General features: G+C 34.5%; 1 protein-coding gene across 4 annotated transcripts in view; it reads right to left on the reverse strand.

The window, feature by feature from the left end:
• Positions 1–280: 280 nt before the first annotated feature.
• The window catches only part of LOC105341084 (E3 ubiquitin-protein ligase MIB1), a 37,032-nt gene continuing 23,033 nt past the window's right edge, over positions 281–14,279 (reverse strand). For 2 of the 4 annotated variants that reach the window (XM_011447385.4, XM_011447384.4), the window contains exons 13-21: positions 9,141–9,273; positions 7,803–7,889; positions 6,864–6,992; positions 4,971–5,152; positions 4,332–4,524; positions 3,818–3,896; positions 3,452–3,538; positions 2,868–2,971; positions 281–2,098 (exon numbers count right to left, since the gene is read on the reverse strand). In XM_011447385.4, the coding sequence (XP_011445687.1) occupies positions 1,958–2,098; positions 2,868–2,971; positions 3,452–3,538; positions 3,818–3,896; positions 4,332–4,524; positions 4,971–5,152; positions 6,864–6,992; positions 7,803–7,889; positions 9,141–9,273 (1,135 nt within the window). In that variant the 3' untranslated portion in view covers positions 281–1,957. Of the gene's footprint in view, positions 2,099–2,855; positions 2,972–3,451; positions 3,539–3,817; positions 3,897–4,331; positions 4,525–4,970; positions 5,153–6,863; positions 6,993–7,802; positions 7,890–9,140; positions 9,274–14,279 lie in introns of all 4 variants that reach the window. The other 2 variants (XM_020072507.3, XM_020072506.3) reach the window with 1 other exon arrangement.

Here is a 14,279-nt window from a genome sequence, read left to right on the forward strand (position 1 = left end):
AATTATTGTTGTCCTGTACAAAAATTGATCTGCTATATATTCCTTATAAGTGAAATCTTTCTCCTGACAAAAATTAAAGATTTTTTTCAAATTTCGTTTATCATAAAAGTTTAAGTTACAGGCAGACTTATCATACTAGCAGGATTTTGCAGCAAAATAAAATTCTAAAAAATACAGCTCATATTGCTTTAAATTAAAAATCCTTTTATAGTTTTCTTTATTTAATGTTTAAACTTCAAAGAATTGTATTATAAAATGTTACAGAAACCAATAACAGCTATTAATTTGATCGATATTTTAATATCATGATGAAAACAGAATGGAACTTTAAAACACTGATCATACAAAAGAAAAAATAAATACAAAGTGAAATTGAATTTTTACAAACAGCTTCTTTTGTACTTGATTTTACTAAACAGGACCAACAAGTGAGTTTAAATGCAGCTATATACTGATGAGATTTGGCAAGGGTAGGAAAACTTCATTATGATTACACACACAAAAAAAATCTTGAAAAATACTCCTCAAATCTACAGATCTTTATCATCAAAATGTGAACAAAATAGAGAACAACCAATCTTCACCAACTCAACACAGAAATATTTCAATTTTTCTACTTTGTAGCATCCTTTCTTGATGTTTATTGAATTCTAAACAAAATCAGTTAAATAATAGCTTATTCTATATATGTACTGAAAATAACCCCTGTGAAAAAGAAATTTTTGAAGTGTAAGAATTTACATTTAAAAGAATGACTACGATTTAAAAGAGCAATAAAACTTTAAATTCAAAATGCATTTTCCATTTGTTTGCATCTCCTGAAATGAACCAGTATGTCTACTGAGAGCAAAAAAATCTAACCAATGGTGTGCATTACTGGTGCATTTATTTTGCAGGATCTTATTTTCACATTAAGGTGGAATAACACACCTGGAAAAGGTCACTCAAATAAACTGTACAAATGTCAAATAAGCGAAAAATTTGACATTTGGGGATAAAAAATGAATATCTTAAATAATTATTCCAGTCAGAACAACAAAAGCTCCTGCGGGATTCGAACTCGGGATGTACAGATCACAAGTCTGACACTTTATCCACTCGGCTAGGGAGTAAGTTATATGCTTCAGTCCATAAAATCCTTTTAATAAAAGGTAATGTCGATTTGATCAGCGATCAGCCATTCTGTGATGATGTGTTATTCCACCTTAAAATGGTAGTGTCATTAGCAATGCATACCAGTATATTACTTGAATCAACTTGTCAGAAAATTTCTCTAAAAACATTTACTTGTACTGTACCGGTAATTTACTCAATATCAACATTATCAAAAACCTTTTTCTAGAATGAAATCTTGAATCAACCCTCCCAAACTAAAGTTCAAACTTCTAGAGGTTATTTTTTTTTATAACATACATTTACATACAAGAGACATATTCTAAATGCTTTCCACACCAAGTTATACTAAAATATACTTTGAAAAAAAAAATCTGTCGTATCTTTATAACATTCATACTTTTTTTATCTACACAAGATTGATTGAATTCAGAAGAATGAGGATTTCAATTTTATCATACCTTGCAATGCTGACACAGAATACATGTACAAGCAAGGTTTTTTTTTTCTTATGTAAACAAACAGGCAGTGTAAGAAAAAAAAACCTATCAAATGAATTCGCATTAACATAGATTCAACAACACTGAGATTTTATAACAAAATCTGGGAAAAAATTAATAATAATAATAATTAATAATAATCCATGTACAATATACAAAACAGTATTTTCTTACAGCTGGACTTTCTTCAAATTTAACATCTTAATTTCCATGAAATAATGTCAATCACATAAATAATGCCATCCATGACTTGTTCTGCCTTCCACCAAGAGTATGGAGGAATTTGCTTTTCCACCACTTTTCCACTATCACTTTTGCAGACCGATCCACCTTTTTCAATGTCACTAATACAGAAGGATCCGCTTTTCCACCGCCTTTCGACATATGGGGCACTCCGCCATCCTGTCGCCACACATCTGACATGTGCCGTGGCCGCAGAGGAAGATCATGTTTTTCAGGCGGTCCATACACACTGGACAGCTAGTCTGAAAATTGGGTCAAGGTAAAAAACATCAAAATAATTAGGTCAAGGTAAAAAAAAAAAATCAAAATAATTACCAGGTAGGTCAAGGTAAAAAAATCAAAATTCCGAAAAAAATGTTTTAAACTAAAATTGAATTCTTTTTTTATCTGTGCATTTGCATCTTTTAATTTAAGATACATTGTACCTTAGAGACATATGTCAAATTTATGTTGTTTGCCTGTCTTTTAAATCATACATAGCATTTTAATTATTGGTGGATCTATAGAAAGATTTATCAATTCAGCCTTAACTGCACTTGCATTCATGTCTGAGTCAATCATTTATTAATACTTGCATGTAGAGTTTTCCAAGAGAACTGTTACTTACAGTTACATGTATATGAAAAGTTTAAACAAAGTAAACCCATATTTATTCAACATGTTTCCATCCTTTTTCAATTTTTTTTTCTAGAAACAGCAAGTCCATCTGCCATTTTCAATGCTACTAGTATCTAATTCAATGCAAATCAAAAATAATACTGTGGTTTAATTCATTAATATTACCAGGCATCAATATTTTGTGGATTTGGTGAAAATCAGTTTCAAGGAACACGTAAATCTGTGGCCGATGATCTTACCATAACAATATTGAATAAGCATTTAGATATTGCATTTCAATTGACATTTAATTTCATTGATCAACTCCAAAACAAAATTCAAATAAAATTGGCATTCAACGAATATTGATGAAAACCACAGAAGTGTCCAAGTCCTTCATACAAGAAATGGTACCTGATCCTTAATGTCCTGTAATTGTTGCTGTAGCTTTTGTATGTCTTTTGTGTTGTCACGGGAACCATTGTTCATTATACCAGGGGGTTGTGGTGCCGGAGGCGCTGAAATTTAAATATACACGTCACAGATACCTTCTCTTTACCTTTGGTGATGCAAAAGTCTGGAGTTATCATCACAGAAAACCTTATCAGGTTTGTTTCTGGTTATGCAAGTACAAAGTTGAAGAGTTATCTTTCTTTTATAGATTCTCACAAAGGTTGCATCTCCCTTTATAAATATTAAAGAGCATGTTTGTTTCTGCCATCATCCACTTGTTTTGTCTTAGATTGGGCACTAATACCAAGATTATCTCTGATTATTTTCTGTTATTATCATTTTCATTAAAAATAAAATGAACATATGCTGTTATATATAAATATACATACTGGTACAAGTATGAATTTTTAAGATGCTATTCTTTGTGGGGAAAAAAATCCTACTTCAAAGATGTACAGTCAGATTCAATAGAGAATTATGCACAACTAATTACTGGTAAGCATATTAAAACTTATGTCCTAGCAAAGGTCTGTAAGGAGACTTACGAGTTCCTCCACAGCACACAATGAATGGCACAGTCTTCTCTATGGAGGATCGGCATTGCACACACTTCTTCATCAGCTGCCCGCAGCCTGCAAGCAAAGAATTGTAAAGCAGGATTTAGATATTGTGCACACTGATAAATTATATTTATAAAGAACTATAAGCATGTTCACTCCAGTGATTTGAAACTAACAATGAAATTTGAGCAAAATGAAATGCATATACTATACTTTTTTCTAATTTTTGAAACATGGTAAAATTTCAAAAACCAAATGTGGTATCTATTTCCCCTTTCATATCAAAATTAATGAGTTTTTTTTAAATAAATTTTTTTTTTATTAATTAAGGTTTATTAATTAAGAATTTACCATCACAGGCACACATGTGTCCACAGGGCAGGAAGAGAGTGGACGCCTTCTTATCCGAGCACACTACACATTCCTCTATCTGAAAGCACAACATCATTCCATACCATCAAAGCTATGAATTTATTTATAAACTATCATTTTTTTTTTGTATTGGTATGTCTCAAAAATCTTTATTACCAGTCTTTACTAATTTTAATTTAAAATGAATTAAGATTTAAAATTAGAGAAGTTTGCAAACAAAACAGGCTGTACAGCAGATACTGAAAAATAGAAATGAATACAAGTAAACCCGAAATAAAGAGAATAAAGGTTTGGAGAAAATCATCTGACACCACCCCCACCCCCACCCCCTCCCCCAAACATACACCATGGAAAGTAATACATGTACTTGTTTCTTTCCGGCTCCATAGACTTGTATCTAAAATGGGACTTTCCATACACTAAGGAAACCCCGTGTGGAGTGCATAAAGTGGACATAGGGTCCATAAACTGCGGGAGAATTCCGGAGGCTTACCTTGGTGCGGGACTGGACCTGTTCCTTACACATCAGACACTTCTTGACCCGCGGGGAACAGAGGGAGCAGGTGGCGATGTGTCCGCACGGTCCAAACAGGGTGTCCCTCTTCAGGTCGGAGCAGACCATGCACTCCTCCAGTGACTCCTGGTCATTCCGCAGGATGACCGTGTTAGAGGCAGTGCCATTTGGACTGTAAAAAAGGAAAAAATGACTCCATCAAGTACTTATATTTACAGATTAGCCTTAACCATTGACCATGACCATTTTATGGTAAATTTAATCCTATTCCAATCTGTAGTTTAAATACTATAGAGAGAAAAAAATCAATCAAGACTTTGAAATGGAGAATGGCCTGGAATATTTGTCTCTAACAACAGACCTTGACCTTAAAAGCCAATATGTTTGAGGTCTCAAGAATTAAAGAGCAAAGCATTCCATCAACAGCTTAATCTAGGGAATCCCCTTTAACATTATCTGTCTTTAACCACTGATCTTGAACCCAACCAAGGGTCGATATGTTTAAGGCATAAAAACTTGGTAGTAAGGGTGAAAGGGAAATAAAAATTTTATCCTTTTTCTTCAACATTTTTTGCAACTATTTCATTTTTATTTTTCGGTTGGTGACCCCCGACTTACCTATGCCTCTCTTTGTGACACTTGGCCAGGGCTTTACACAGATTGGGGTCGGGGCAAAGGTCCAGTGGGGTCTGGCCTTTCTTGTTCTTGATATTCAGGTCAGCTCCGTTTGCGGCCAGGAAGCAGGCAATAGAAGCACTGGACTTCTTGTCGGCTCCAGGAGTTCCCAGGCCCATTAGAAGCTTCAAAAATAGAAAGTCGGTGAGTCAAGATGGCTGTATAAAGACCAGGTCCATCCAAAAGGATCGAAATTGCACACTGGCATAATGTATCCCAAGTTATAAAAAAAAATTAAAATATTTGGTTGGGTAAAAACTAAGACGCAGTGAGAAAACCAATTCAGTCTGTCATGAAATCCTATATAACCTTCATTCAGATAGTGAACAAACTGCTAAACTGTATTGTTGATAAGTGATGTTAAATTCCAGTCATATCACACTGTACGAAATCAAAACTGTCAAGTTTAAACCTTAGTCCCATCAAATGTCATTAAAAAAAAGGCTCTTTACTGCATAAAATAATGTAGTAAAACTGAGGAATGATGTAAATTCTGCTCGTTTTATTCAAAACACTTCAAAAAATGATAAATAGGAAGATTTATTTCTTCCATTTTTTTTCTCTCTCTCCAAATTCAACTCCTACTAAAGGCATTACTGCATGATTTTTTTCCTGCGACTTCTTCCTCATCAAGCAAATTAAATGTCATCTAATTTGAATTTCAAATCATTATGTCACTGATCGGGATCAAAGTGGTACTTCTTCTAATCATCTCAACGTTTACTTGAATATGATTACAGGGCAGGATGTAAATCTTTCATCTGATTCAGCGAATTCATTTAATCTAATATCCGACAGACGATTATCAAATCTTAAGTAACTCGGTACTCATTAGTTTTTACGTCTCATCATCACAAGAATAAACAAACAATGCAAGGTTATCTCCTTCTAATAAAAAAACAGCACTGAGTCACATGACTCACATTGTGAACCCCCCCCCCCTCCCCTTCCCCTTTCTATGGTGCCAAATTTAACCCAAAAGTCAGATTCTCCTTCAAACATGCAGAGCTCACTTTTTTCAAATGATATTTGGCATATTGAGTCTGTGTTCAAAGAAACACCAAGCAAAATCAGGTATGTGTTATTGAATTTGGTCAAATGCATAAACAATCCCTTCATGTGTATAAACTAGTAAAAACCAATTCACCCTTCCCCTTGTCTACTACAACTATCTTTGCATAAAACAGAAATCTTAAAACAAGTATATGTACCGAAGGCTGGCCAATATTGATGGAATCCTCAGGCAGCTTTGCACAATGATGGTAAATATATATATGTTGCTACAATTATTATCAAGTTACGGGAAACAAACAATATAAAGCCTGTCTTTTCCATTAATTATCTTAATTATAATCAGAAACTGTGAATATTCATATCAAAGTTCTAAATTTACTCCTTATTCAGTTCTGTGGTATTTTAAGAAATACATATATAACATTTCTACTAGCCCTAGTTCTAAGTGGGTTAACCCTTTCAATCAGTTGGTAGATTGCTGAATTTGCATGCCAAAGTACCTGGGTTCAAACCAAAGATGAGGCAAAATCTGTCTCTTTTACATTTTCACCATTTTACATGTGTATTTTTATTTTGGCAGAATTAAAAGTATGCGTTGATGGCTTTAGCAACTGGGATAAGCAATGACACATTTTCATTTAAGAATCATTTTTTTTCTTTCTTTTTTTTTTTTTGGCAGAATGAAATTTTAGTGTTGGTGGCTTGAACCACTATGATATGCACTGAGACATTTTCTTCATTATTCTTTTTTTTTTCAGAATAAGGAGTATGTGTTGATGGCTTGAGCCACTGTGGTAGGCGGTGGTTGGAGGTGGTTTGTACCTTGCCAACGTCCTGCATGTCCTGAAGCTGTCGGAGCTGGGACAGGGTGTGGTGTCGGAGTGCCTCGTGGAGGGGTGTGTCCCCGTCCTTGTCCGGGATGTTCAGGTTACAGCCCTCCCTCACCAACAGCTATACAACAGAATAATCAATAATATACTTCAAGGAGTTTCTATGATTTCTTTGTCATGTAATCTTGCAATGTAAGAAAGAAACTCTGGAAATATTGCTGACATTTTTTTTCAGAGTGTATATGAAAGCTGAGGTTTACTGTGTCCACATTGTATTGTGCTGAAGTGCACATTCTGACAGTAGATATATAATTTATTTGTGCTCAAGTGCACTTTTTTAACTCGAAGAGTGTGCTGTGTTTGGGTTGAAGTACACAGTAATATTCTGGATTTGCTAAAGTACATACAGTTAATCCAAAACATTGTGTGTGCTGTGTTTATTTACTAGCATTTGATATCCGTGCTGCACTCTCACAAAAAGTCAACTTTCCAAGTGAAGGATTTATGTAGATCAGAAATCCTTGACTTGGGAAGATGACAAGCACTGTATACTTGAAGTTTATGCCTTGACAATTTGTGTACATTCTCTTTGTGATGAAGAATAAACTTTGATATATTTGTGTGCACTGCATTTGTGTGTTATTGTACAACCTGTGACAAACTGGGTGTGCTCTATTTGCACTGAGATGCACAGTTTGATGGAATAATTATGCGTTTTATTTGTGTTAAAGCACATACCCTCACGATTTGTGTGTGCTGTCTTGATGTGCTTTCTTTGAGGTGCACAGTTAAATTGTATAAGCTTGTATTATATTTTTGCTGAAGTACATACCCTGACAATTTGTGTGTGCTGTCTGGATGTGCTTTCTTTGCACTGAGTTGCACAGTTTGATGGTATTAGTGTGCATTATATTTGTGCTGAAGTACGTACCCTGACAATTTGTGTGTGTTGTCGTTCCACAGCTAGGTGTAATGCTGTTTGTAGATTGACGTTTTGCAAGTCCATGTTAGCCTTCCCCTGAAAGAAAATAATGACATATGAGAAACCTTTCGTGAAATCTGTCAGCCCCTAATTGATCACAGCATCCATAGAAATACATTCATCAACTGCACTTTTTCAAATACATGTATATTAGTAGTCTATTCTGTGTGTATTGGTCGACACTGAGATGAAGAAACAAACAACAGAACTATCAATTTCATGTTATCAATTGTATCAATGTGAAGAAAAATGATTCTGTTTTCAAAATGAATGAATCACATGGAAATAAGGCAAATAATTACTTGTCAACTCAATTTTGAATTAAATCTTTTCTGATTAGGTTAATTAAATCCTACAATATCAGGACATGGCAAATAAATCCAATACTAAAATGTACCATCTCACACACTAAAGAATCTCCCCCCCCCCCAAAAAAAAAAAAAAAAAAATTGGACCTAACTCAGTTTTAGTGGATTGGGTTCCTCAAAATGTCATTGCATGAATTTGTTTTGTATGTTTAATGAATTAGTACACTGTTTCATGCTTTGCTTGTTGACAGATGTAAATAAATGTAAAGGACTAAGTGCAGTTTTATGCAATTTTTGCCCCCCAAAATCAAAGTTCTAGAAAGAGCTTTAAAATAAGGTGAAAGATAGTTAAAATCATATTGGAAATAAGGTGTAAAAGGTTATCACCACAGTGACGTCATAATGTAGAAATGACGTCATGAAGATTGCATTATTTTGATAAATTGATGTTTTGTGGCAAAAAATGGGTGTTTTCCGATGATTTTTCGACTGGGAAACATCGAGCGCAGGCTTGCTCAAGTACCATTTTTTAGTATGATATGTATAACTATCTGAAGAAAAACATATGTTAAAATCGCACTTGAGCAGACCTGCGCTCTATACTTCCGAATGGAAAATATAGAGCAAAAATGAGAATATCCTCATTTGTTTTCAAATCTGCGGGAATTAGGTCATTTAGGTGACGTCATAGATAAACAGCGAGTGAGCAATGATGACTAAAATCAAGATTAAAGTTATAGGCATCCTCTTTACAATGATTTGTGAAGATTTCATTTTTATATGATACTATTTAAAAATTGGCTGAAATTGGGGGCAGATATTTGACCATACCGCACATAGTCCTTTGAGGGGGGGGCACAAAAATCTCAAATATCGAGCCACCAATAATTCTTCTGATTTCACAGTGATCCATAGTACTGCAGCATGCCATGTCAAATTAAGCCGCTTTATCTTGCATAATTTGTCCAGAATAACATACCTGGTGGACTAGAAGTTCCGCCACTTCAACATGGTTGTTTAGCGCCGCCAAGTGGAGGGCGGTGTATCCGTCATCCTTCTTCTCATCCACAATCCATGGCCGGGGAATTTTGGACAGAAGGATCCGCATTGCACTGAAAAAAAAGACCAAACACAATGAAGTTGCTGAATATATACAACACTTCCATTACTACTGTAACCTAGAGTCCTTTTCAGAATAAGTTTAACATCTCAGTTGTTTTGTACATGTACTACAAGAAACTTCAGTCCAATCCAGAGGAGTGTGGTCATTATATGGAGTATTCAGAATACTCTCATTTTGGATTAGAAGGGTTCCACTGTAAATTGTACAGCACAATACAATAGACATACCCAATAATCTTTAATCATTAAAGGACTCCTTTAAAATTCATTATTCTAAACTTCTATCAGACTTCGTTATCTCTAACTAGATGGGACTGTTTAAAAACTTCAAAATAACGGTATATCAGTATTCAAGATATCGAGAGTAAAATACTTAAAAAATAAGTGGTTGGGACTTACAAATCACTTTGACATATCCATTGCATTCGAGATATGAGTGTTCGAGATATCCAAGTTCAACTGTACCAGTAAATGATTAGGTTATACATATAAAATTAAGATGACCAAAGCTTACAAGAGAGCACAATTTGACAGTCAGAGGGAATAATAATATTCTCAATCCTTGCCATACTCTGTGGTTTCGTTAATATTGAATGCCATTGAATGCTATCAATATTTGTGAACAATTGTGAATATTAAATAAACTCAAGAGTTCTGACAATGCTATATTAGTGGACAAAGATCCTGCTTGGCTACCAGAGAAATTTGAGGATCAATCAAACTATGAAATCCTTCAATTACAAACTCTCAACTCAAAGTCTTGAACCAAATACATGTATTGGTACAAATTAATTTTACCCCCACCCTCTAAAAGTACTTCATGGTATAAATCTTCATATCATATGAATGTACATATGGTATATAAAACATGGTTATTTAATTTTTAGCTGGTTATTACAAGATGTAAATTATGATGAATCAGCAAATTTTAAGCCCCAGAGAAACATGCACACAACATGAACATTATTCAACATGGCTCTTAGGATTTTTTTTTTTTCTTTCTAGGCGTACAGATTACAAACATAATTATCTTGTCCAATGTCAAATTAGAAGCCAGATTCTCGTAATTAGACTTTGCGACTACCGACACCTAAAAAACAAGGTTTGCCGCAGTGTGAAACATACTTGTTGGTGAGGACACTATCTGGGTGTTAGATATAATCTAAACCACCAAAAATTTTTATCTGTGTGTTCCAGGTTTGTAACATTTCAAAACTCATTTTTTTTTCTCCTCATACTTTTCGTCTTTCATTCAAGTGTGAGTGCAGAACATTTTATCAATGAGTCAGCCAAGCGTGCCTGGAGCTTCTTGTTCTGACCTAGTGACCTCTATAATGGCCGCTTCTGGAACATGTTGCCCAGAATGACCCATGTATTTTGGTCAATTACTTCTCTGCCAGTCAATGCAAATCTAAACACATGATTGCTGGCTCATTAGCCTGGACAATAACAGCCTCTCTCCCCTATCCTAATCTCCCCCACCCCTTCATACCAATAGAAATCCCCCCCCCCCTCACAGCAATTTAGTTTTTAAAAATTAGCCTAATGTAAAGTGATTCAAATATAGCATTTCTATAATTGATTTTCCAAAGTTACAAGATCTTCTTTTATAGAGATTTTTGATTTCAAGATTACCCCTTGGCAATACCCCTGTAACAATCTCTTTGGTGTGGTCTAAAACTTAACTCCAATGCACCATATGTTCTGAAAAGTCACAAGTCATATAGCTCAGCAGGTGCTTTGATTCAGGATAAAACCAAAAGGAATAAAATCACCACAAAATGATTTATCATTTATTAAAACTCTGATTTTTTTTAAAATATGTACTATATGTAATATACTGCTAGGTTTGAATTGTGTTTTTAATATTGAGTAACCAAAACAGATTTTTTATTTTTTTTTAATAATTCGTGATTTCAAAATTTCCAAAGATACCCTTTTTCTCTTTGTCCATTAAATGTAAAACTTAGCATCATAAAATTCTTACAATGAAATATTTTTCAAAAGGAAAAGAAAGATGTACATCCATTACAAGAAACAGGGGAAGCGAGCATACATTTATATTGTCTCCATCTAAAAAAAAAATAGCATAAATTTATTTCCCATGATAATCCACAAGTAGCAGGCACACAGTGGCATCAGGCAGGAGATTTATCACCCCCCTAAATCTTAAGATAGGGCCCTTCTATATAGCTTCTGTGTGTATGCTTCCAGACATTTCTAATTATGGCTCACTGCTTTCAAGCCCTGGCTGCAGCCTCTCTCAACAGACGCACTATGTAATGTTCCTCTCATTCAGCAGAGAGAGAGAGAATGAGAGGGAAAGAGAAAGAGAGGGAAAAAATATTGCCATGGAAACCAACATCTCTCTCTAGGCTGTGTGGTTACAATGAAGACAACCTATATTGATTTTGCTGCAAGTGCCTCTGTGTTGCATTCCTAGTATTATTATTTTTTTTTTTGTACTCAAGGGGTGCAGACCCTTAACAAAAACACCGCCAGCGTCATATTAACCCTTAATTAGTAGAAAAGGTCACCTGCACGAATTTTCCTTGTGTAATAAAATTAAAAGTACCAGCAAAGCATAAATGTGCTGAACTGACAACAAAAAACCCAAACCTGGCATTTATTTTTTTGTTCTCACTTTCTATTTCATTCTAGTTAATTCTTTATTTATGTCACATTATATCACAAAAAAAAACAAAAAAAACAGGCCTTGTCCCTTACTATGTGGGACAACCGACTGATTATTCAATGGAAGAACACCAGGTTTAGTTTCCACGGAAATTAGCCGGGAGATAACCAATGGATGGAGGGCACCATGTCCTGGTAAGAAATGCATTATGATCTGGCACTATTTGCAGACGTCATTCGGTTGTCCTGCGTTGTCTTAAGACCTTCTAGATCAATAGTTTTCCATTAACTCTGAAGTGTGAAGGTTTTTGTCCTCATAATCTTGATGTAACATGCTCATTTTCCAGTAATTTAATTTTCATTCAGAGCCATAACTGTTGCTTCTGGCCACTGATAGGAAAATATGATATTCAAAGAATCTCTCTCAGTATGTCAAACCACAAAAAAAACTGAAGCTAACGAAAAAATTGAATAAACGAAGGAAAAAAAATTGTTCTATTGTCAGTTACTCAAATTCAGCAATTAAAAAACAAAAAAAATATGTCAATAACGACAAACAAATAAAGGCAGCTGAATAAGTAGAACCAAATAATCCACTGTTTTCAGATGATTGATATGACCAGAAGGAAAAATGATTATCCTTAATCAAATTGTGAGCACCAAATTCCATGGTATTGTAACATCAAACCCATAGTTAGCAAAATGTAGCGGGACTTCTCCTGTAACTCCAATATTGACATCGCTCGTCATAAGCAGCCATTGTCTGCGGCCTGCAATGGACGGACGGATGGAATGAACGACTCATTCCCCCTCTCTGTCACTCTCTCAGCATTCTCCATAACATGCATTCTGCTCTGTTATTGATCTTTTGGAAGAGGCTTTCAGTCAATTGGACTGCCAAAGGTAATCAATGTTTACACTGGTCATCAAGTTACAGAGAAAATTCAAACTGTGTATCTCTGGGCCTTCCTGCATGTGACAATTTGGTGGAGACACAGATGTCTGTCGGAAATAAATGGGGCAAGGTGAGTAGTGTTCACCCATCTATTTATAGAATAGGGAAGCCTTTTGCTTTAGCCAAAAAAAAATCCAGCAACAAAAATGATAATAATTTGCATACTATGCAGAGAGTTTCAGATAATGAATATCCAATATTTAGACACATTAATCTTTTCAAGTGTATGGCTGTCAGGGCTATGAGTGGGATTGCTGGAACAATTGATTCCATAGAATTTGCTTCTGTCAGGAAAATAATGGAGATTGGGATAGGAGTATAACCCCAAATCTATAAGATTATAGAATAAATAGACATTAGCTGGTATGTTGTTATAATTCTTTCATTTGATACATTTTATAACATTATTTAGTACCTGCATCTACTGTATCTAGATTTTTAAAAGATTACTTATGAATCCGACTACATGTACAAGTTTTAAACTTTTATGTAACGTAAATTACTGTATATACACCCTTTAAACTCTAATGAAAATTTAAGGCCTTTTCACCTAAAAGCTGACACTATACTGCCAACTTTTAGAACCTTAATGTCTGAATATTTGAGATATATGCAATAAGGACCCCCCCCCCCCAAAAAAAAAAAATTATATGTTTAAGAATTTAATCTTTTTGAAATGAATGAAGGAATTCTAAGTGAATCTACAAAAAAAAAATTCAATGTTTTACTTAAAATCAGAGGTATTTTATGTATTTTTTTTTTTCATTTTCTTCTAGATATCATATCCAGATCTAGATATCATATCATATCTACACATATTAAATGGAACTTTTTCCATCTTTTCGGTAAGCTGAAAGATAACAAAATTGATGTTGATTTGAAATGAATTCAATGGTTTTTTTCTCTTCTTTTTTTTTTTTTATACAGTTTCCAAACTGGATCAGGCAAAACTTATAAAGGATCCAGAGTGAATCTACATGTACTTCAAGAAGACTCTTCCTCAAAAAAACCACACAATACTGAAAGGAAAAAAAAAACATTAAAAAATTCAAAGGGATGCAAGAATTTTTTTTAAACCAATTGCTATCCTTGGAAGATCCAACAATTCTGAAATTTGCTAGCATCACGCTGAGCCACAGCTTCTATCCTCAATCACAGAACATCTAGATACCATCAGCCTACCGAGGAACTTGTTTAGATAGCACCTGCTAAGAGAATTTCCACTTGGGAGATGTTCCCCGTAAACCTCCAGAATCTTCAAACCTTATCGGCTGAGGCAAAAAATCAACTTCTGGAAAATTTCCCAAAATTTTATTGAACTCATGAGGTGCTACAACTTTCGTAAGATTGAATTTACCTCTCTCTCCTGTTTTTTAGGAGACAGAATAGCTTTGTTGAATCTTTAGG

The sequence above is a fragment of the Magallana gigas genome, chromosome 7 (genome assembly GCF_963853765.1).
Source record: "Magallana gigas chromosome 7, xbMagGiga1.1, whole genome shotgun sequence".
Taxonomy (NCBI): Eukaryota; Metazoa; Mollusca; class Bivalvia; order Ostreida; family Ostreidae; genus Magallana; species Magallana gigas.